Source organism: Phytophthora cinnamomi, assembly GCF_018691715.1.
Source record: "Phytophthora cinnamomi strain GKB4 chromosome Unknown Contig14, whole genome shotgun sequence".
NCBI lineage: Eukaryota > Oomycota > Peronosporomycetes > Peronosporales > Peronosporaceae > Phytophthora > Phytophthora cinnamomi.
Window position 1 is genome coordinate 1,140,480 of NW_027150947.1, and position 20,490 is coordinate 1,160,969.

The 20,490-nt window shown below is 54.6% G+C and overlaps 3 protein-coding genes across 3 annotated transcripts; 1 reads left to right on the plus strand and 2 right to left on the minus strand.

The window, feature by feature from the left end:
• Positions 1–110: 110 nt before the first annotated feature.
• On the minus strand, positions 111–755 carry IUM83_01241 (ABC transporter; the record flags this gene model as incomplete). The annotated part of the gene is made up of 1 exon (XM_067925083.1): positions 111–755. The coding sequence occupies one exon, from the start codon at positions 753–755 to the stop codon at positions 111–113; it is 645 nt and encodes a 214-aa protein (XP_067797125.1).
• A 1,458-nt stretch (positions 756–2,213) lies between these two features.
• Positions 2,214–2,925, plus strand: IUM83_01242 (Macro domain-containing protein; the record flags this gene model as incomplete). The annotated part of the gene is made up of 2 exons (XM_067925084.1): positions 2,214–2,832; positions 2,891–2,925. The coding sequence occupies 2 exons, from the start codon at positions 2,214–2,216 to the stop codon at positions 2,923–2,925; spliced, it is 654 nt and encodes a 217-aa protein (XP_067797124.1).
• A 1,639-nt stretch (positions 2,926–4,564) lies between these two features.
• On the minus strand, positions 4,565–5,720 carry IUM83_01243 (Macro domain-containing protein; the record flags this gene model as incomplete). Its single annotated transcript, XM_067925085.1, has 2 exons — positions 4,565–4,609; positions 5,181–5,720. 2 exons carry the CDS (start codon positions 5,718–5,720, stop codon positions 4,565–4,567), a joined length of 585 nt encoding a protein of 194 aa, XP_067797120.1.
• Between the last annotated feature and the right edge of the window lie 14,770 nt (positions 5,721–20,490).

The following is a 20,490-nucleotide window of genomic DNA, read 5'->3' on the forward strand; positions in this document are numbered from 1 at the left end:
GAATCCGTGTACAGGTACACGTACCTATCTGAAACGACTGCTTGCTCGAACAGCATAGCTCGTTGGTTTGATAAAGGTTGGCTTGGCGCACTACATGCTCATCAACACGGCTACTGCAACATCGAAACAGCAGCGGCCAGAGCCAGCGCGGCGACTGCACTTGCGGTTTGGGAGCTCGCACCAGACGTAGTGGAGACGTCCGCGGCAGGTGTGTCCGCGGCGCCGGCACTAGCGCTGGCATTCGTGCCAGTGGCATTCTTGTTATCAACGGTAGTCGTGGGGGCCTCTGTCGTCGTCGTAGTCGACGACTCAGTAGTGTTGTTGCTTCCACTGGCCGGCGTAGCGGTCGGCGCTGCAGTTGTGGAGCTTGGCGTTGCTGTCGCCGAGCTTGGCGCGGCAGTGGTGGCGCTTGGTGCAGAAGTCGAGTCGGAGCCAGCAGAGACTGCACCGTTGCAGGTTGCCACCATGCCCTCGACGACCTGCTTATAGTTCTGGCCGTACGGACCGCCAAACGTGCAGTCCGGCAGTGTGTCGATCAAGTTAGTGACTGAGTCACGGCACGTGGAGTTGCACGCCCAGACACCTCCGCTGGCGAGGTAGGTGGCCCAGCTGGCGCAGTTAGTGTGGAGTGTCTGCACGGCGGCGGCGACCTTGGAGTAGTTGTCGGCGTCACATGGCGCGGCGTCCGCGTTGGATTGCAAAGCGAGAGCGGAGGTGACGGCGATGAGGAGGGTGGAGGGGCGAGTGGAGACCATGTTGTCTGGAGAAGAGGTAACGGTGGTCTGATGTTTGCAGTTGGGTTGTTGCAGTGGAAGTAAATTGAGTTGTGAGATTCAGATCAGACCGAGAAGTGGTGGAGGCTGCTACGCAGACCGCGGGTGAAATCTGCACGGCATTTTAGTCTGGCGGATTGAGGGCAGGACTGATTTGCCTCACGGTGTTAGAAGCGAATCGTTGCAGGGAATCCATCGTTGTAGGGGTTTGTATCGTGTGTTGCTGTGCTGCGCCTGTATTCAATACATGTACTATTAACTAGCAATCTAAAACCGAGACAGCTTCTTTCGCAGCACAGCACGAACGATGCAAACCCCTACAACGATTCGCTTCTAACACCGTGAGGCAAATCAGTCCTGCCCTCAATCCGCCAGACTAAAATGCCGTGCAGATTTCACCCGCGGTCTGCGTAGCAGCCTCCACCACATTCTCGGTCTGATCTGAATCTCACAACTCAATTTACTTCCACTGCAACAACCCAACTGCAAACATCAGACCACCGTTACCTCTTCTCCAGACAACATGGTCTCCACTCGCCCCTCCACCCTCCTCATCGCCGTCACCTCCGCTCTCGCTTTGCAATCCAACGCGGACGCCGCGCCATGTGACGCCGACAACTACTCCAAGGTCGCCGCCGCCGTGCAGACACTCCACACTAACTGCGCCAGCTGGGCCGCCTACCTCGCCAGCGGAGGTGTCTGGGCGTGCAACTCCACGTGCCGTGACTCAGTCACTAACTTGATCGACACACTGCCGGACTGCACGTTTGGCGGTCCGTACGGCCAGAACTATAAGCAGGTCGTCGAGGGCATGGTGGCAACCTGCAACGGTGCAGTCTCTGCTGGCTCCGACTCGACTTCTGCACCAAGCGCCACCACTGCCGCGCCAAGCTCGGCGACAGCAACGCCAAGCTCCACAACTGCAGCGCCGACCGCTACGCCGGCCAGTGGAAGCAACAACACTACTGAGTCGTCGACTACGACGACGACAGAGGCCCCCACGACTACCGTTGATAACAAGAATGCCACTGGCACGAATGCCAGCGCCAGCACCAGCGCTAGTGCCGGCGCCGCGGACACACCTGCCGCGGACGTCTCCACTACGTCTGGTGCGAGCTCCCAAACCGCAAGTGCAGTCGCCGCGCTGGCTCTGGCCGCTGCTGTTTCGATGTTGCAGTAGCCGTGTTGATGAGCATGTAGTGCGCCAAGCCAACCTTTATCAAACCAACGAGCTATGCTGTTCGAGCAAGCAGTCGTTTCAGATAGGTACGTGTACCTGTACACGGATTCGTCTACAGAAAGCAACCCCAAATCTGCAGAAGCCCATTTCCACAAATAATACTTCGTATACGGCAGTATACACTTGACTTTTGTCCAATCCCTGCGTTTCCGTTCTTTTCAACCCACTTTCAACTTCAAAGCAACGTCGAGCCGAGCGGCATGCAGGTGTGGGCCGTGGAGGGCGTCGCGCACTGCGTCCTGCGCTGCTTGGACCTGTCGACGCTGGACGCCGTGCTGCACTTCGTCCAGGCGGCGCCGGAGCTGCACGGCTATCTGCAGGACAGCTCCCTCTGGGCGGAGCTGTCGGCTCTGCACTTCAAAGCGCAGCGCGACCTGGAGCTGCGCTTCCTGGCGCTGCCCACTCGAGACCGAGGCTGGGACTGGACCAGCAGGCGACGCACGTGCGTCGAGCTGCAGGAGTTCCTGCAGTCGAAGGACGAGCGCGCGCAGTTCGACCGGGCCGTCCACGTGGTGGAGGGCGACATCGGATTCATCCACGACGTGGACGGCCGACCGGTGGACGGCATCGCCTTCCCGACCAACTCCCACCTGACAAACCACTACGTGGGCGCCGCGCAGGCGGTGTTCCGTCGCGCGGGTCGCGGGCTGAGCGACCATGTGAACGACCCGTCCTTTCGGGGCCGACGACCCACGGGCTCCGCGGTGGCCACGCCGGCCTTCGATGCCGGGGTGAAGAAGCTCATCCACTGTGTGGGCCCGAGGATCACGATGCCCGACTGCTTCGAGCTGCTGGCCACGACGTACGAGAACGCCATGAGTGCGGTGTTGCACGAGGAGTTGACGTGTGTCACGATCGCCTCGATCTCGACGGGAAGCATGGGCGTGCCCTGTGACGAAGGCGCTCAAGTAGCCCTGCGCACGATCCGCAAGTTCTTGCGCGCGAACCATTGGGAGGGGACGTTGGGCATCGTGTGCTACGACCAATCGGTGCTGAAGGCGTTCACGAAGCAGAAGCAGGCTCTGCTCGAAGGGTTCAATGAGCCGATGGCCTTGCCGTCTGCTGCCCAGGGTAATTTACCTCGCCGGCCGTTCTAGATAGACGCCCTAGACATGCATCTGCAGTGCAGAATGTTTCACCGATAGTGGTTTTTGTGTGGAGAATTGGAATACGTTTTGCTGAAGCTGTTATGCCTTTTCACTACCTCCTTACTGCTGCATGAGCAATTCCTCTCTGTTACGGGTTACTTCGATGATTTCCAGTGCTTCGTATTGAGTGTGTCTGCATGAGAAGCCAAACAAACGATCGATATGCTGCTCATCGGCGACTTATGCCAACAATTCCGGGGTGCCGCTCATTTTCATGAAGGAGCTCATTCTTTTCACTTTTGTCGATCTAGAGTTTTGGCAGGTATAAGTTGCGCTGAAGTGCACGCCTACTGTTGAATTCACCGGGTGTCATGAACAGAATGTCTGTACGTAGAAACTAGCTCCAAAGCCCTTCAACCTCTTGGTTTGCGAAGAACCAACGAACGGAGTCAGCGTCGGGGAGTGGCGGCATAACGTTGAAGGCCTTCACCACAGCCACCTTCTCATCTGCGAACGCTCGCAAAACACTCTCGTCGTTGCAAACCACCGCGAGTTGACCCTCCCACGTGCGTTTCGCAAGGAATTTCTGGATCGCGCGTAATGCCACCTGGGCCCCTTTCACACACGGAACTCTAAAGTTTCCCGTGGAAATAGACACCATCGCGACGCACTGGAGGTTCTCATCCACCACACGGTTCAGGGCGTTCTCGTACGTTTGACTCAGCAGTTCGTAGCAACCAGGGGTACTAACGATCGGTCCCACGCAATGAATGAGTTTCTTGACGCCGGCTTCGAAGGCTGGGGTGGCAATGGCAGACCCTGGCGAAAGCCATCTAGCCCCATTAGCCAAGCCGTCACGAAAGCTTTGGTCATTCACAAACTCATCAAGACCATGACCAGCACGACGAAAGACCGCACCAGCAGCTGCGATGTGGGGGTTCATCAGGCTCGAGTTAGTTGGGAATGCGATTCCGTCCAGTGGCTTTCCATCGATGTTGTCGATGTGCTGAATGTCGCCATCGAGGATCGTCACCGCTTGTTCAAAGCGCGTCAGATCGTCCATAGACTGCAGAAATGCCTGCAACTCGGTACAAGTGCGCTCGCGGCTGGTCCAGTCCCAGGCACGATCTTGACTTGTGTTGGCGCTGGACGTTGCCTCCGCATCTCGGTGGCCGCCGAAGTGTACCTTGGTCAGGTCGGACCACAGCAGAGTGTCCTTCAGATAGTCTTGGAGCTCAGTACTACCTTGAAGGAAGGCCAGCACGGCGTCGAGGCTGGCCAGATCCAAGAAATGGAGAATGGAGTGAGTGATTCCCTCCACGGCCCAAATTTCCATTCCTGCTGATGTCTGCGGTGAAGTCATGATGGAGTGAGTTGGTGGTATGCGTGAGGTGATGGATTGTGCTTGACACTCGTATTTGAGAAGTGAGCTCTTGCTACTGCTCAAAATGCCGACCTTCACTCTACTGTTGTAAGTGCAGCGTGCTAGCGACTAGCGACGGGTAGCACTATTGAGGTAGAGTAACGGCAATACCAGTGAGAAATGTTGAATAACCAGGAACGGTAAACGTAAAGATCCACAAAGGGAACTATCTTCCTATCGTTTCCGTGAGTACTGCGGCCGTGGGGAAATTTTCTACATTGACTATTTTCTTCAGCTAAATCCTACTTTCCTACCGTTCATTCACCGCAGATACAGATAAAACACCCTCTGCATCACATCTACAACTACCGGTCCTCTCCTGCGTCGTCTGGCAGCGGCAGAAGCACGTTGAAGCTCTCGAGCACAGCTTCGTTCCCCTCTTTGAAAGCCTTTAGCACACTCTCCTCCTTGCACACGATGGCAAGCTTTCCCTGCCAGTTACCCCGTGCCATGAACTTCTGAATCGACCGCATTGCCACTCTCCCTCCAACCTTCGGCGAGACACCCAGACAACCCGTAGACACGGACGCCATGGCAACGCAGTGCAGATTCTCACGCTGCACGGCGGTCAAGGCGTTCTCGTACGTGACGTTCAGCAGCTCGTAGCACTCGGACATGGCAATACTAGGTCCAACGCAGTGGATGAGCTTGTTCACACCCGCATCAAATCCAGGCGTGACCACGGCGGAGCCGACCGGCCGTGCACCACGGAAGGCGGGGTCGCGCACGAACGCCTCGAGACCGGGACCCGCTCGTCGGAACACGGCGGCGGCCGCTCCGACGTGGTGGTTGGTCAGGTGGGGGTTGGTGGGGAACACGATTGCGTCCAACGGGGCGCCGTCGATGTCGGTGACGTGCTGGATGTCGCCGTCGACGATAGTCACGCTTTCGTGAAAGCGGCGTCGATCGTCCAGCGACTGTAAAAAGTGTTGCAGTTCGACGCACGTCCGATCTCGACTGGTCCAGCTCCATTGCCGACCACGATCTTGCGGGGACAGAACTACCTCCACCTGTAGCAGCGGGTCGCGTCGACCGCCAAAGTGCAGATGAGAGAGTTCGGTCCACAAGGCACCATCCTGCAGATATCCGTGCAGTTCTGGGGCAGCCTGGATGAAGTCCAAAACAGCGTCGAACGTCGACAGATCCAAGTAGGGCAGGATGCAGTGAGCAACGCCCTCCACGGCCCAAATTTCCATGCTGCTCGATGCTGGTGGGGCGACGCCTCTATGCTGGGTGGAGCTTTCGACCCTTGAGGTTGAAAGTGGATTGAAACGTACTTAGTATTAGAGGTCGCAGCAGCAGCTCAGTCTGCTCGCGATTGGTCAATAAACATTTTGATCATTTGTTTTTGCGGGCATTGACAACCCCTATTAATACACTCGGTCAAAAAGTCGAGTGTATTCTCTGGATTTTATCTAGAGTCCTACCCATGATTGCCTTTCTTTTTAGATTACCCCGTCGAACAAGATTTATCACCGAGTGGTTTATACTAAATAACAGGGTGAATAATAGATATTGTAGCGGGCTCACGTATCTTGCCTGAGTCGATGGGCAAGTCGTACACTCACGCTGCGGGTTCGCACGCGAGTTCCAATCGTCAACACCGTGATAGCCGTCAGAGATCATCTGATCCCCCCGGAACGTCCACCGTCGTGACTGTTCCAATTTTTTTTAAAGATATTTAGTAAACCTCCTTTTGAATAGAAACTAGCTTTCACTAGCAACTACTCCATCGTTCCGTACCGAGCTCCTTCTGCACGCACGCTGAACAACGTTGATCGTCCACAGATTCCGCACCGCGCGTAGGATCAGCTCGGCCCCGTTGCTCTCACGTGGGTCGAGTACCGCCTGCGACCCGATTCTTTATGTTGCTCGCCGCCTCAGTCGAAGCCTACAGGACACCTACGTCCTGCGCAATTCCGTTCTCGTTCGTCTCGCCTGTCTCGTTCGTTGCGTGCCTCGTGCACGTCTCGTTCACTGCGTGCGTCGTGCACGACTCGTTCGTCACGTGCGTTCCCTCCAACACGCCGATTGCCGTCTCACAGCCGAAGCGTCGGCTGGTAGATTTCAAACTTGCTCGCTTGCTCGTTGACCGGCAAATTCTCGATTCCTCTGCGCTTCACCGCGCCAAATCTAGATTCGATCGGCCTACTCGTCGGCCGGCGAATTCTGTACTGAGCATCTCCCTTGACAGCTTCCTGGCCGTCAAGCGGCCGTCCTTCAACGTTGACTTGACACTGGCACTGACCTCCACCCGTGCGTGCCGCAGGGTGTGCCACTCCAGCGTATTTTTGCCAAACGTAGGTCGTTGGTCGTCGCCGTCATGAGGTATTGTACCTCCACAGTGCAGCCTACCACTGCCGTGCAGTCGCCCGACACATCCGTATACTCCTTGCCGTCGTCCGCCATCGTCGTGCGGCTCAGGTGGGTCCATCGCCTGGGCCCGCCCGTTGCAATACCCTCTTTCAGGTTTATTTTATCACTGGACGTTTGAGTACGATAAAATATCTGCACAATTGGACAGCTTGTTTGTTGACCTTAAAGCTATCATCATCGATTTATCTGCTCCACAGGAGCAACGTACGGATTTTCAACTTCAGTTCGCACACCTGTACATATTGTCAAAGATCAAAGCAGTCACAATACTTGCGTGCGCTGCGATGAATAAGGCACTAATGTGGAAACCAAAGCACATTACATTTTAGAAATCTGTTCGAGCCGCATTAAGCTACGCCAGGCAGGCGTGAACCCCTCCTGTAACGGGGTTACACGCACAAGTGGCTACAAGCCACTTGTGATTTTAACAGATAAGATATCTGTTAAAAGTTTTAGACACTTCCTCACCTTGGTGTAAGTCACACCAATGGATACATTGAAGGGGTAGAGAATGTAAACCGGTTGTAACCGGAAATCGGGTCGCCCTTTCTGCGCAACCGGATCAAACCGATTTCAAACCGGATAAAACGGTTTAAAACGGGTTGCATCCGGATATGCATTTACACAATTTCTTCTTAAACTTAGTACAATAGGAGTATACGTAATTAGATTCTATCGAGACGTAGAGGTAAAAAGTCGCAGGTAATTGGATGCAAAATACATGATAACGGCCAATTAGCAGCATCCTACTCAACTGTGAATTCTTATTGTTTTGCCCATTACGTTTTCATTTGATATCACGATAAACCAAGTAAAAGCTTACTCGCGTGTTCTATTAGCGAGCTGACCTCCGACGATGAAGTGAAGGCGGAAATGGCTGCGCTGCAACACGATGGTTAGGCTGGGAAATGGAGCGCGTCGCTGACTGAACGAGCCTCGAGAGTTGAGGCCTGCATGACACCAACCGTCGGCTCGACAAGATGGCGCAAGTAACGGCGACGGCGACAAGCAAGGGCATGAATAGAACGACCAGAGGAAGTGGCTCGCAGCGTGGCTGAGTGCGCCGATTACAGCGTGCCGTCCTGCTGGACGAGCGGAACGGGCGCGAACCAGCATACAACGAAGAGGACACAGAGACCACAGAGAAGCGGGCGGCAGCGGCATTCGAGGACGTTTCTCGCGACAGCAGCATGTTGGTGTTGGCCGGAGTGGTCGCGGGCGCCATCGACACCGCTGGTGTCATCGGCACGACTGTGAGCGTTACCCGCTCCGAGACCACCACGACTGCGGATGCCAGCTTGACCGAGACGACGGAGACGGGGTCGAGCGGTGACGTGACCAGCAGCGTGACTGAGCGCGGCGATTACACTGTGACGTATGGCTGGATGAGCGGCATGGGCGTGAACCATCAGACCTTGCAGGTCCCGGAGACCACCGAGACGACCGTGACGTCTTCGGACGCTTCTCGCGATAGCAGCAAGGTGACCGGCGTGGTCATGGGCGCCGTCGGCGCCGCTGTCGTGATCGGTTCTGCCGTGAGCACTACCCGCTCCAAGACCACGTTTGGCGATGTCAGCTCGATCGAGACGACGGAAGTGACCGAGACGACGGAAACGGCGATGACGAAGCCGCTTGGGAAATGTGTTGCGTACGCGTATCCAGGGCGTAGCGGCGAGTACTGCCAGCTGCTTTGTCGATGTTTGACGGGGCCGAGGTGGTGTTCGGTGCGTCTGCGTCGGCCTCCCAATCGGTGGGCGGTGTTGCTACTGTGAGCGCTTCAAGTGATGCTGTTGCGAATTCCGCGGCCATTGGTGCGAGTGTATCGGTGGAGGAGAAGACGAGCATCTCGTCGAGCTCGGCCGTGGCAGTGGGCGCTAGCACGACGGAGAGCGCACCTTGTTCTGTGTCTTCTGGCACCACGGCGTCAATGTCTGGTGTGAGCGTCGAGGAGAGCCGTGTTGCAGTGACGGAGGCGGAGACCGGCACTACGGTGATGAGAAGTCTGTACACGCGCTACACTCGCGAGGGCAGCAACGTCGAGGCTATGTTGTCCTCTGCCGATATCAATGCGGCTGCGCAGGAGATTCAGCGCGTGTGCACGAGCGCGGCTTCGGACGAGGCTGCTGTGGCATCGCTGCAACTGTCGAAGACTGCGGAGCAGCGCCACCTGATCTGGTGGCGTTACCGCATCCTATTCAAGCAGAGCCTGAGGGTGTGGGTGAAGAGCATGAGCGACTACGACATTCTGCTGAAGATGCTCACAAGCACTCTGGAGCGCGTGGAGGCCGAGATCCTGCGCAAGTCGACAAAGGTCCTGGGCACGATGGAGGAGTTGATTCTACCCGGTGATGATGGCCTGCTTGAACGCCGAGATCGCGCTGATGAAGAAGGCGGTCCAGAAGAAGTGCGGTGGCAACCTGGTGGCGACCTTGTGGTGAGCTCAGCGACAACTTGAAGAAGATGCTTGTGACCGCTGTGCAAGTCAAGGCGGTCAACTTCAACGGGGCGATCGACGCGAACGTGAGGCTGCCAGGCGGGTAGTGTACTTTGCCTACGTTATTTGGTAATGTACACTGGGATGATGTCCTTAGCAACACGAACCTAGCGACTTGCTGAGAGAAAGGAGTATTCAATGTTCACATGTATTATTGAAGAAAAGCTTACTGATGCGTACGAGCGACTCACTCATTCATGTTCGAGGAATCTTTCTCGCTCAGATGACGGTTAAAGCTGTAAAATGACTTCAGCTCGCAGATTGCCTTGATCGTGTCATCACCCAAACGGGCACGACGAGTGTTAAGAGCTATGCCTGCTGCTGAAAATGCAATCTCACTTGGAACGGACGTTGCAGTGACAGCCAAAAAGTCTTGGGCCATTCACCCATGGCTTGAAACCACGCGCACACATATTTACTTTCTCTCATCTCACTCATTCCTTCGTCAGCTGTTAGCCACCGGTCCAGCTCCTTCCCAAACGAGGAATCATCGCGCGAAAAGTTTTGTGCTTCATTGGTTTCGGAATTTCCGTCACCTTCAACGCCCGCAAGGTTGTATTCAGGCACTGCTTCTCCTTTCTGGTTACTAAAGCGCGCCATAAGTACTTTCAATTCGTTTCCTCTCTTCTTCTTCGCTGCCGGCGGACCAGAGGCTGGTTGATGTTGTGCCAGAAATTCTTCACGATAGTTCTGGTTAAACTCATCTTCGATCTCTTTTTTAATTTGCTCCACATCTGTCACCAAGAGGTGGAGATGCCGCTTCGCCCGTGGATCCAGAGCAATGGCAATCCGCGCTTCTGGCGTGTTCACTTTCCTAGTATACTCGTCCATCTTTGCCTTGACAGCTTTCGCAAATTTAAGTGTCTGATGGCCTTGAACTTTTGCGATAGTTTCCGTAGCGTGGAGCTTGATCAAACTGTACGCGTAAAGAAGGATCCCAAACGTTGGATACGTCGAGGCTGACAACATATCTGTGGCTTCCTTGATCGGCTGGAGAAACTTATAGAGGGCTTCGACAGCGGTCCATGCCTCCGCTTGAATTTCCTTGGCTAGCGAATCACTTGGGCTAATAGTGAAATCTGTATATCCACGGACTTTACCTCGAATACGTCATAGCAGCTCGTTCAAAGGCCATTTCAATGTAATTAGGCTCTCTAACATAATCCACGTACTGTTCCATCGTGTCGGCACATCAAGCTTAGGGGTAATGAAGTTTTCATCGAGGTCAGCGCACACAACTTGAAGAGCTTCAGATAGCTTAGATGAGTCCGTCAACTTTTTGACGAGATCACGGAAGACCCCTATTGCGGAGTGGACAAAAGGACACGACGCTAGGCCTTCCTTCACAGCCAGTTGTAAAACGTGTGCTGTACAACGTAGTTGTACAACAGTTCTCGCAGACGAAGTATTTTGCTGTGTGCGAGGTGGGTATCCCGGTTCAGCCAATTCGACAAGATTCGTTCGCATAAGTCTCTGGATATCGCGCTGTAAGCGATCATTCATTTCAGCAACCATCGACGTGTTGTTGGTAGCGTTGTCTGCTGTAATTGTCCAAATGGACCTGAGTAGCGGGACATCCATGTCTTTTACTGCACGAATGAAGTGGTCTGCGAGGCGTTTTCCCGTGTGCGGATACATCACTCGCGTAAAGGCAATGATCAGAGAACGCATTTCCCAACTACTGTCGATAAAGTGCATAGTGATCACCATGTACCCCCGTTTCGAGGGAGACGTCCACATGTCAGTCGTGAAGCTGGCACGGCGACCAGCAACTTCGCGGCGAATCTCAAAGCGAGCGGCCTTCTTCTCTGTTTTCCACTGATCAAGTACTCTCTTCTGAATCGTCTGTTGGCAGGGTACGCTGTACTCGGGGCGCAAGCCCCTGCATAATTCCACAAACTCTTTTTGATCGACCACTGCAAAAGCCTTTGCATTCACGACGACCCACTTAACCAACTTTTCATCACAATCCCTCACAGCTTCAGCTGTCATTACAGTGTTTGCTACGTGGATAGCACCTCGAGAAGCCAAATGGTCAGCGTTACGATTTATGTAGATGTCTGCATGATGATCAATTAGATGCTTCCGAAAATTCCCCGTGTGACGACTTCTCCAAACCTGTGAGTCAAGTGTACACAGCAAGCATTGATAGTCCCAGAATCGAGCTCTGATATGAAGTCGTAAATATCAGACGCATTCTTTCGCTTGCGTTTGTTTCCAACAGAGCCAATAACCCCGACAGAGGAGACGGAGGGGCCTATCGATGAAAAAGTAGAGATGGTGTCAGTATCTACGTCCATGCGGGTAAATTCCTTGGTCTACTGGTGTGTTGCTGGGAAGATATTTTAGGTATGTAGGCTCGGTAGGTCTCGCGTAGAATATTCTAGAGTGAGCGTCAGGCTAGAATCAGGCTGGGACAAAGCCCATGATGCTGGTATCGCCTTGAAGGGCGGGGAGGATGGTCAAATTCATTCCCCTCCGGCTCTACCTCAGCTGTTCGATATCTTCGAATAAAAAATCACAGAGTAAGATACAAACATGATTGGTAGTTTTTTACCCAATAATATTGTGTGTAAACCGGATCAAACCGGATTCGATTCGCTATAATCCGGTTGTTTACCTAACCGGTTCGACCCGATTTAAAACCGGATCAAATCGGATTTGCTCATCCGTTTCCATTCTCTAGAAGTGGGCCACCACAATGAGTGGTCCGCACCTACCCAAAGATCCTATTCGTAGAAAGCAGCATCTTTCTTCCAATCAGAGACATGCATGTTAGCGGGGCTCTGACAGCCAGCCGCTGTCAACCCCTTTCATAGATGATAAACAGTTTTAGCAGATTTAGGAGGAAGATCAATTTACAAACAATACAGTTCTCATTTTACCTTAAACTAGCTACTTGGAGTCTTGTCTAAGTTAACTTATATTTGTGTATTCAAATATAATTAACTCAAGTAATTACTAAGTACTTACGCTTCCTCATACACGTAGTGCAATTTGTAAGCTAAAGTAGTGAGTCAAGTTAGACCCACTACACCTGGTGGCACTTTGTAGTCCGTCCAACGACCGACTGCTTGACGTTCGTACGAGGAGTACGAACGCGGAGCCGAGAACCCCATGAGCACGGAGGTGCCCATGGAGAGCTCCAATACGCTTGCAACGCATGTTGCACGCGCCGACTGCCCCACCTGTCTGACCCAGAGTGGGAAGCCCTCCAACGACTGTCAACAGTCATTGGAGAAACGGCGATAGCTACGATGCTGCGTACGCTATCGCCGACGGAGCAACATGGTGTTGCTCTGGGGTTCATCATGAAGGAGCAGCGTGATGCTGCTTCCTCAGTGACGGCGTCGTCGGGGACGACACCGCGTGCTCAATCATTAAAATTGAGCGTGAGCAATTATGTAGGAAGAGAGGGAGAGCCTCTCCTCCGATGGCTTGTCGAACTCGACACAGCCATAGCGGCTCGACGTATCGTCGACCCGTTGTCAAAGGTTGCGTTCGCCATGTCATGTCTTGGCGGACGCGCAAGATGTTGGGCGTACGGACGCCGACTCTCCGATCCTACGTGCTTCAGCACGTACGAAGTATTCAAAGAGGAGCTCAAACAAGCGTTTGAGCCCCCGCAAAACGAGTTCCGGCCGAGGGCGGAGTTCCTCGACCTTCCGCAGTGTAAGCATGACATTCATGCTTACGCGCAGCGCGCACGATACTTGGTCTCAAATATCGTGACTAACCCGATTGATCTCAAATATCGTGACTAATCCAATTGACGAGGCGACTAAGGTCGTCACGTTCACGAAGGGACTTAGAGATGGGCCTGTGAAGACCTATCTCTTCCGAGAGTACCCGAGTACTCTCGAAGCTGCAATCACCCCTGCCATACAAGAAGAGTTTAGCCTGCGGCAGGCTAAACTCCATGCAAATGCGTCGAGGCCGCAACCGCGCCCAGTAGCGAGGACGGGAGGTCCAGAACCAATGGACGTCTCGAACGCAACAACTACTGGTTACCAGCAGCAGGGAGGTAACGTGCGATACTTCCGTTGCGGAAGAATCGGTCACTTTGCACGGGAGTGCACAGCTCCCATGCCCCGTGGCGATGGCCGTCGTGGCGATGCTAGGCATCGCCGCGGACCAACAAAAACGCGAACATCCGGTAGGCGCGGGGCGCCCTACTGGTAATGCAGTCGCGCGTGCCGACATCGGGCACGCGACACTGAGGACTGCAGCCCCCAGTGAGACCAGCTCTCACTGCAAGAAACAAGATGACAGCCCGAACCTAGTCGTCTTAAAGGTTTACTCGAAGAGAGCGAGTGACTCTCTTCGAGCTTTGGTAGATTCAGGCGCGTCGAACAACTTTGTTCGACTACGGAGCCTGCCGAGGCTTGACTTCGAGGAGGTAAATGTACCTCGAAGTCTTCTGGAAGTGCGACTGGCAACAGGTGCCATCGTTAAGACCGAGAAGCGCGTTGTGAACGTGCGCTTCTCGTTCAAACAACAAGTATTTGTCGAACACTTTATCGTCCTGGACCTGGACGATAAGTTCGACGTGGTAATGGGCATGCCGTGGCTTGCACGGCATGATCCGGTGATAGACTGGAAGAAGCGCACACTCGTGCGCTTCGGCCGCGACAGCGGAACAGAGAGCGATGGCCCTGTTACCGCAGCGCACGCACCAGCAGGTGCGCGCGGCTCACCAGTCGAGACAGCGGTTAATGCTGCTGTCCTGGAGTGCCCAAGAAGTGCGCGAGGGCGCGCACAAGTGAGACCCACGTCGGCGGTGCTGCCGACGTCGAAAGATGCGTATATGTCGGTTCCGGGAACCGACACTCGCGTTCAAGTATGCATGGGACAGTCCCTGACCCGAAGAGGTCAGGTCGACGATGACGCGCCGGCTCCGGGAGCCGACGCACCCTCGGTCATGAGGGGCTCCGCCAATGAATGGCGTCGAGGTGACAAAGGCGTGTCAACTCCGGGAGTTGACGCTGCAAACAGTGCGGACGGTTGCAAACGTACCGCACTGACGCAATTTGTATGCTGTCGTGGAGCTGGGCTGCACGACGAAGCGCCATGCGATCAAGCCGGACTTGATATCGCGCGCCCGCAGACAGGGTCTGTCGGCGAAGGAACACATTACCGTGCAGCCGGGCTGCACGAAGAAACGTGCGGTCAAGCCGGGCTTGATACCGCGCGCCCGCAGATAGGGTCCGCCGGCGAACAACTGTCCACGGCCGGGCCTGGACCAGAAGAACAACTGTGCGGAGCCGGGCTCCCCACAACAAGAAGACAGCGCATGCGGAGAACGCTGCGCAAGTCTCGGTCCGGGACCGAGACGCCACGAGAACCGTCTGCTGGGCAGACTGAGCCGGTGACGCCGGACGTCGAGACGCTAAGCGCCTTGACGCGGACCGATACTAGATTCCAGTATCGCGAAATGGAACTCGCTAATCCTCCGACGAGGGCGTCGGAGTTGACTTCACTTCCAGTCATGAGCTGGAAGCGCTTCACGCGCGACTTGCACGATGGACGCATCGAGCAAGTCTGCGTTCTTTCGGACAGCGAAAGAACGGAGAGCGAGAGCGAAGAGCTGAGCCAGCTCTTCATGGGAAGTACCACTGAGAGTGAAGACACTCTCAGTGCGAAGACGAAGCGAGAGCGCTTCGAGGAACGAGGTTGGGACTCGCTGAAGTCGAGTCCCTATTACGAATTATTGAGGGAGTACAAAGACATACTCCCGGAAGAGATTCCTGCGGAGCTTCCGCAGGATAAGGGCATTCAGCACGAGATTGATCTCGTGCCGGGCACGAAGTACTGTGTCACGCGGCAGTGGCCACTGCTGCGAGAGCAAGTAAAAGCAATCGACGACTTCTTTGAAAGTCGTCGTAAAGCAGGACAATTGCGGGAATCAAAGTCCCCGCACAGTGCTCCGACGTTCTGTGTCAAAACGCCACAGGGCGGATGGCGCATCGTTCATGCCTACAACAAGCTGAACGATGCGACGGTACCGGCGCAGACGCCGATACCGCGAAAAGGTGTTATCATCGATTCGATGGCCGGGAGCACCGTTTACAGTGCTCTCGACTTGCGAGATGGATTCTATCAGATCCTAATGTGTGAGAGCGATATCCCTCTCACGGCAGTGAGCACGCCAAGCGGCATGCTCTGGGAATGGCTAGTAATACCACAGGGGCTTAAGAACGCCCCTGCGACTTTCAACAGGTGCGTGACGCACTTGTTGCGCTCGGTGCGCGACTTCGCGCCGAGCTACTTCGATGATGTGTTCATCCACAGCCGGGCTGTGGACGGGAAGACCGACGTAGAGATGCACAGGGTGCATCTCCGGAAGCTACTTGAGCTTATGCGAAAGCATAGGCTCTACGCGAACCTGAAGAAGTGTATCTTCGGGGCGAGCGAGATACCCGTCCTCGGGTGTCTCGTAGGGAAGAATGGTGTCCGCCCTGACCCGGAGAAGGTCAGAGTGATCAATGAATGACCAACGCCTTCAAGTGTCAAGGAACTGAGGCAGTTCCTTGGCTTGGCCACATACTTGTGCAAGTACGTGGAGGATTACGCGGGCAAGATCCGCCCGCTGTCACAACTTCTTAAGAAAGAAGCTGTGTGGCCGATTGCCAAAAGGCATTCTATACAGTCAAGCGGGGCTTGGCTGAGGCGCCGATCTTGGCAGTGGCTGACCAACATCGCCCATTTCACGTAGTGTGTGACGCATCCGATTTCGCGATCGTATGCGCGTTGATGCAGCACGATCACGAGGGCCGTGGTCGTGTCGTCTACTACCAATCGCGTCAGCTGAAGCCAGCTGAGCGCAACTATCCGGTGCATGACAAGGAACTCCTTGCCGTGAAATACGCACTCCCAAAGTTCCGAGTGTATTTGCTTGGAAGTAGACTATGCATTGTTTGGACCATGCATCACTGCGCACTGCAGTGAAGTCACCACACATTCACAAAGAATGGCGAGATGGCTCTCATTCTTTGCGGAGTACAACTTCCGGATCGAATACAAACCCGGAAGATTGAATGTAGTGGCCGACGCGTTATCACGTCGGCCAGACTACGCAGAAGCTGCTGACGTCAATGCCATTGACGTCATGCGATCGAGCAAACCCACATCGTCTCTGTTGGACGACGTGAAGGCCGCGTACGCGCACGACGCGGACTCGACAACGCGGACCGCGTTGTCGTACCGAATGTCCATGATCTGCGACTCAGGATCATGTACGAGTATCATGATGCCCCGACTGCGGGATATCTCGGACGTGAGAAGACATACGTTCTTCTCACCCGTGACTTCTACTGGCACCACCAGTACAAGTGGGTGCGCAAGTACATCCGTGCTTGCGAGGTATGCCAACGCGTAAAGCCTGCGCCATTCGCGCAGGCTCCTTTACAATCACTACCGACTCCGTCGGAGTGTTGGAAGTCCATGTCTTTGGACTTCATCTTTGGTCTTCCCCCGGACAACGGAGGGAACACCGGTGTTGTGGTCTTCGTCGACCGCTTCAGCAAGATGTACCATCTTGCTGCAGTGCCGGCAGAGGTGACCGCGAAACAGACGGCCCGTCTGTTCGTCGACACGGTGTTCAAACACCATGGCATGCCGACCGACATTGTGTCGGACAGAGACCCGCGCTTCACAGCGCACCTGTGGCAAGAAGTGTTTGCACTTCTTGGGAGCCAGCTTTCAATGTCGACTGCGGATCATCCGCAGACGGACGGTCAAACCGAGCGCGTGAATCGCGTGCTCGTCGATATGTTGAAGAGCTACGCTCAATCGTTCCAATACTGGAGCGAGTGCTTATCGATGGCAGAGTTTGCCATCAATAACTCAGTGCATGCCTCGACCGGGCATACACCGTTCTACGTGAATGCTATGCGGCATCCACGTCTACCGAGTTTACTCGGAGTGATGGCTCCCACTTTAAGTGGGGGAGGATCTACGACTGCAATACAGCAGCCGCAGAAAACCGCTGACACTTGCACAGTGTCAGCTGCAACAATGAACAAACCACATGAGTCTGCGCAGGGCGCAGACTCCTCCACCGACAAGGACAACGACCACGGGTCTGCGCAGGGCGCAGACACCACAAAGAACCACACAGAGGCCGGGCCTCTAGCGGAGAACGAGCTGAATGACTTCAGCTCGGATGCAATCAATTTCATCACCAAAAGACAAGCTGTAATTCGGTTTGTCCAACATAATAGCAGCTTCTGTTGATCCACAGAAGCTGAACACAGACAACGTGGGCAGAAGCAACACAAATGAATTCAAAGTTAGTTCATTGGTTTTGTTAGCTATTCAAAACCTGCCTAAACATGCAGTTTCGGATTTCGGAGCAAGCAAGCTTGCTCCGCGCCTCATCGGGCCGTTCACTGTGTTGGCACGGCACGGCAATGCTTACACGCTAGACATACCGTCTAGCATGCGCCTCCATCCGACCTTTTACGTCGGATGGCTGAAGTCATACCTGCAGCACGATCCATCTAGCTCGGCTGACCCGAAGCCTCGGCAGAAGCTGAGGCAGAAGCGGAAGCCTTGGCCTCGGCGACGAGCAGCCTCTCCTCCAGCGCGCGGACGCGCTGGAGCAACCCCTTCGTCTGGGTCCCCAGCTCGACCTGGATATTCGAGGCGGTCTGCGAGACCGCCGCGACTTGGGCCTTCTGGTTCGCCAGCTCCTGCTTCAGGGCGGCGAACTCAGCGCCCTGCGGACGCTCCACGGCGGTCACCCGGTCGTGGAGAGACGCGTACTGATCAGCCCGGGGCTGATCATACCCGGGACGTGTTCCCACCCCCGCCACCGCCGATCCGTGACGCCCGCGGCTCAACCCGCTGGATTGTTGAGCGGATTGTTGACCATAGTATTCCGAAAACGAACCCTCAAGGGGCTCGTTTTCGTATTCGTTGGAGAGGATTTCCTCCCCATCAAGATACATGGGAGCCGCGGAACGTCTTGCTGGAGGACGTTCCGGAAATGGTGAGGGCGTACGAGGAGCAGTACGCGCTGGCGTAGCGGAAGTAGTGCGAGCGCTGCGATCATCGCTAGCGCCCGAACCCTCACGTGCTAAGAACTTAGCACGGAGCTCTTGATACTCTCGGGTACACGGAATGACGTGTACCCGTTCAGGTCGCGGTCGCTCAAGCGGACCGCGCCTGGGAAGCACTTCGCGCACTGAAAGCCCTCGGGCACAGCGCACGGCACATTAGCCTCCTCCGCAGCAAGATGGAGTTGCTCCAACTTTCCACGCTTCGAGTACGTCTCGAAGCGATCACGCGCTTGCTTAATCCGATCACGGTAAGCACTCGGCTTCTTGTTGAAGTTCTCAACAAAAGCGCTCCAACTTTGACAAAGTGTCTGCCATTCGGGCACTTTGCTGCGAGAAGAGGTCTTCTTGCTTTGAAACCATCGGAGCTCATGAAAGAGTCCGATGTAGTAATCGCGCCTTTGATGCGTTTCCGCATCAAAGTGCAGCTCGGCAGCCACAGCGTCATCTTTGATGGCGCTGCATACGTACAGCGGCACCTCATTCGGAGGTACCGAGTTCCCATACCGGTCCGAGATCTCGGACGCGGACGGCATCCACGGATCGCGCGCTGCGCCTGCAGCGCGCGGAGAGCCTTGAGCTTTGGAATCACGCGCTGCAGGCGCAGTGCGCGGAGAACTGAGAGCCCCAGCGCAAGCGAGTGGGGTATCACTCTCAGTTCGCGAACGCTTCGAGCTCGAAGCGTCCGATTCGTCCCCTTCACGCGGGTGAATGATCTAAGCGTGGGGGTCGAGCGATTCGCTCGACACTGAGTCTCTGCGCTTTGAGGACGAGTCCTTCTCGTCCTCCATGTCTTCATCGTCGTCGTCGAAGTCGACGATGTCGCCATACTTCGCCTTCTGGCGTTCGAAGTAGTCATCGATGGAGAAATGACTCTCCACCGCCTTCGGGTTCTTCTTCTGGGGCGCGCTCATCGTTGAATGAGCACGGGGTTCTTCTCAAAACGCGGAAAATTGACGAATGGTCAATTCAGAGATTGACGTGCGAGGACCCCGCGCGTCTAACCTTAAGGGGGGGATGGTGTAACGGGGTTACACGCACAAGTGGCTACAAGCCACTTGTGCGATAGATACGCACAGATAGATAAGATATCTGTTATTGAGGTTTGCAGATATTTTGTCGCTCGGATTTAGGGCTTAGATCGATCTCTGAGATAAAATAATTCGAAGACATAAACATGCGACATGGTAGTAAATCGACCTCCAGGTGTAGGTAAGTCGCACCACCTCTTCCTGCTTAACATAACGGGCGCATCGTTGGTTCTCAGGACACCGCGGTAACGTCGCTGGCCACTGCTACTCCGGTACGGCTCTGTTGGACGTGTTTAACGGCTCGTTAGCTTCGTCTGTGAGTGCACTAGCGGCTCCTGGTTTTACAATGAGCCCACCACGTGGTGGTGATTTGCCATTCGACAAGCAACTTCGAGGCTCGGTGACGTTCAGGACTGGCCAGCGCTCATCAGGCCCGCGTAAAGGAATCGTGAAGTCGTTCAAGTTTGTGGCCGATGCAGGCTACTCAGTGGCCCGGGCTCAAATGTTTCGCTTCCTCTCAGGTCAGGAGTTTGATGCTGAAGTTGACGTGATCGAAGACAGGAAGATATTCATGAAAGCCACTAAGAACGCCCGCCAGCAAGACTTCAAGGTCTCCGTATCCAACTTCTGGGAGCTGCTAAAGCATCGTTGGGCCTACATCTCCGAAGCTCTACTAAACGGCAGCCGGACCACCGCCTTTGTATTCCGTTTTGACCATGCATATCTACGATACGCATGTCGTCCATCCTTCGACGTTTCGTCGACAAAAAGCAATTGCTCAGGATAAGAATACATAGCTTCCAACTTAACCTTGTACGCATGCACGTCGTGTGGCACAGCCTCTCTTGCGGCTTTCGTTAAAACTTTTCGTGTCAAAATCATATCAAAATGCAAGACTCTACAAATGATGCTTAACGAAACATTTTTCACTTCAGGAAAATTGTTTCGTATGAACTCCTGTAGCTCCTGCATATTATATATATATAAAGCGCGGCATTATAATCCG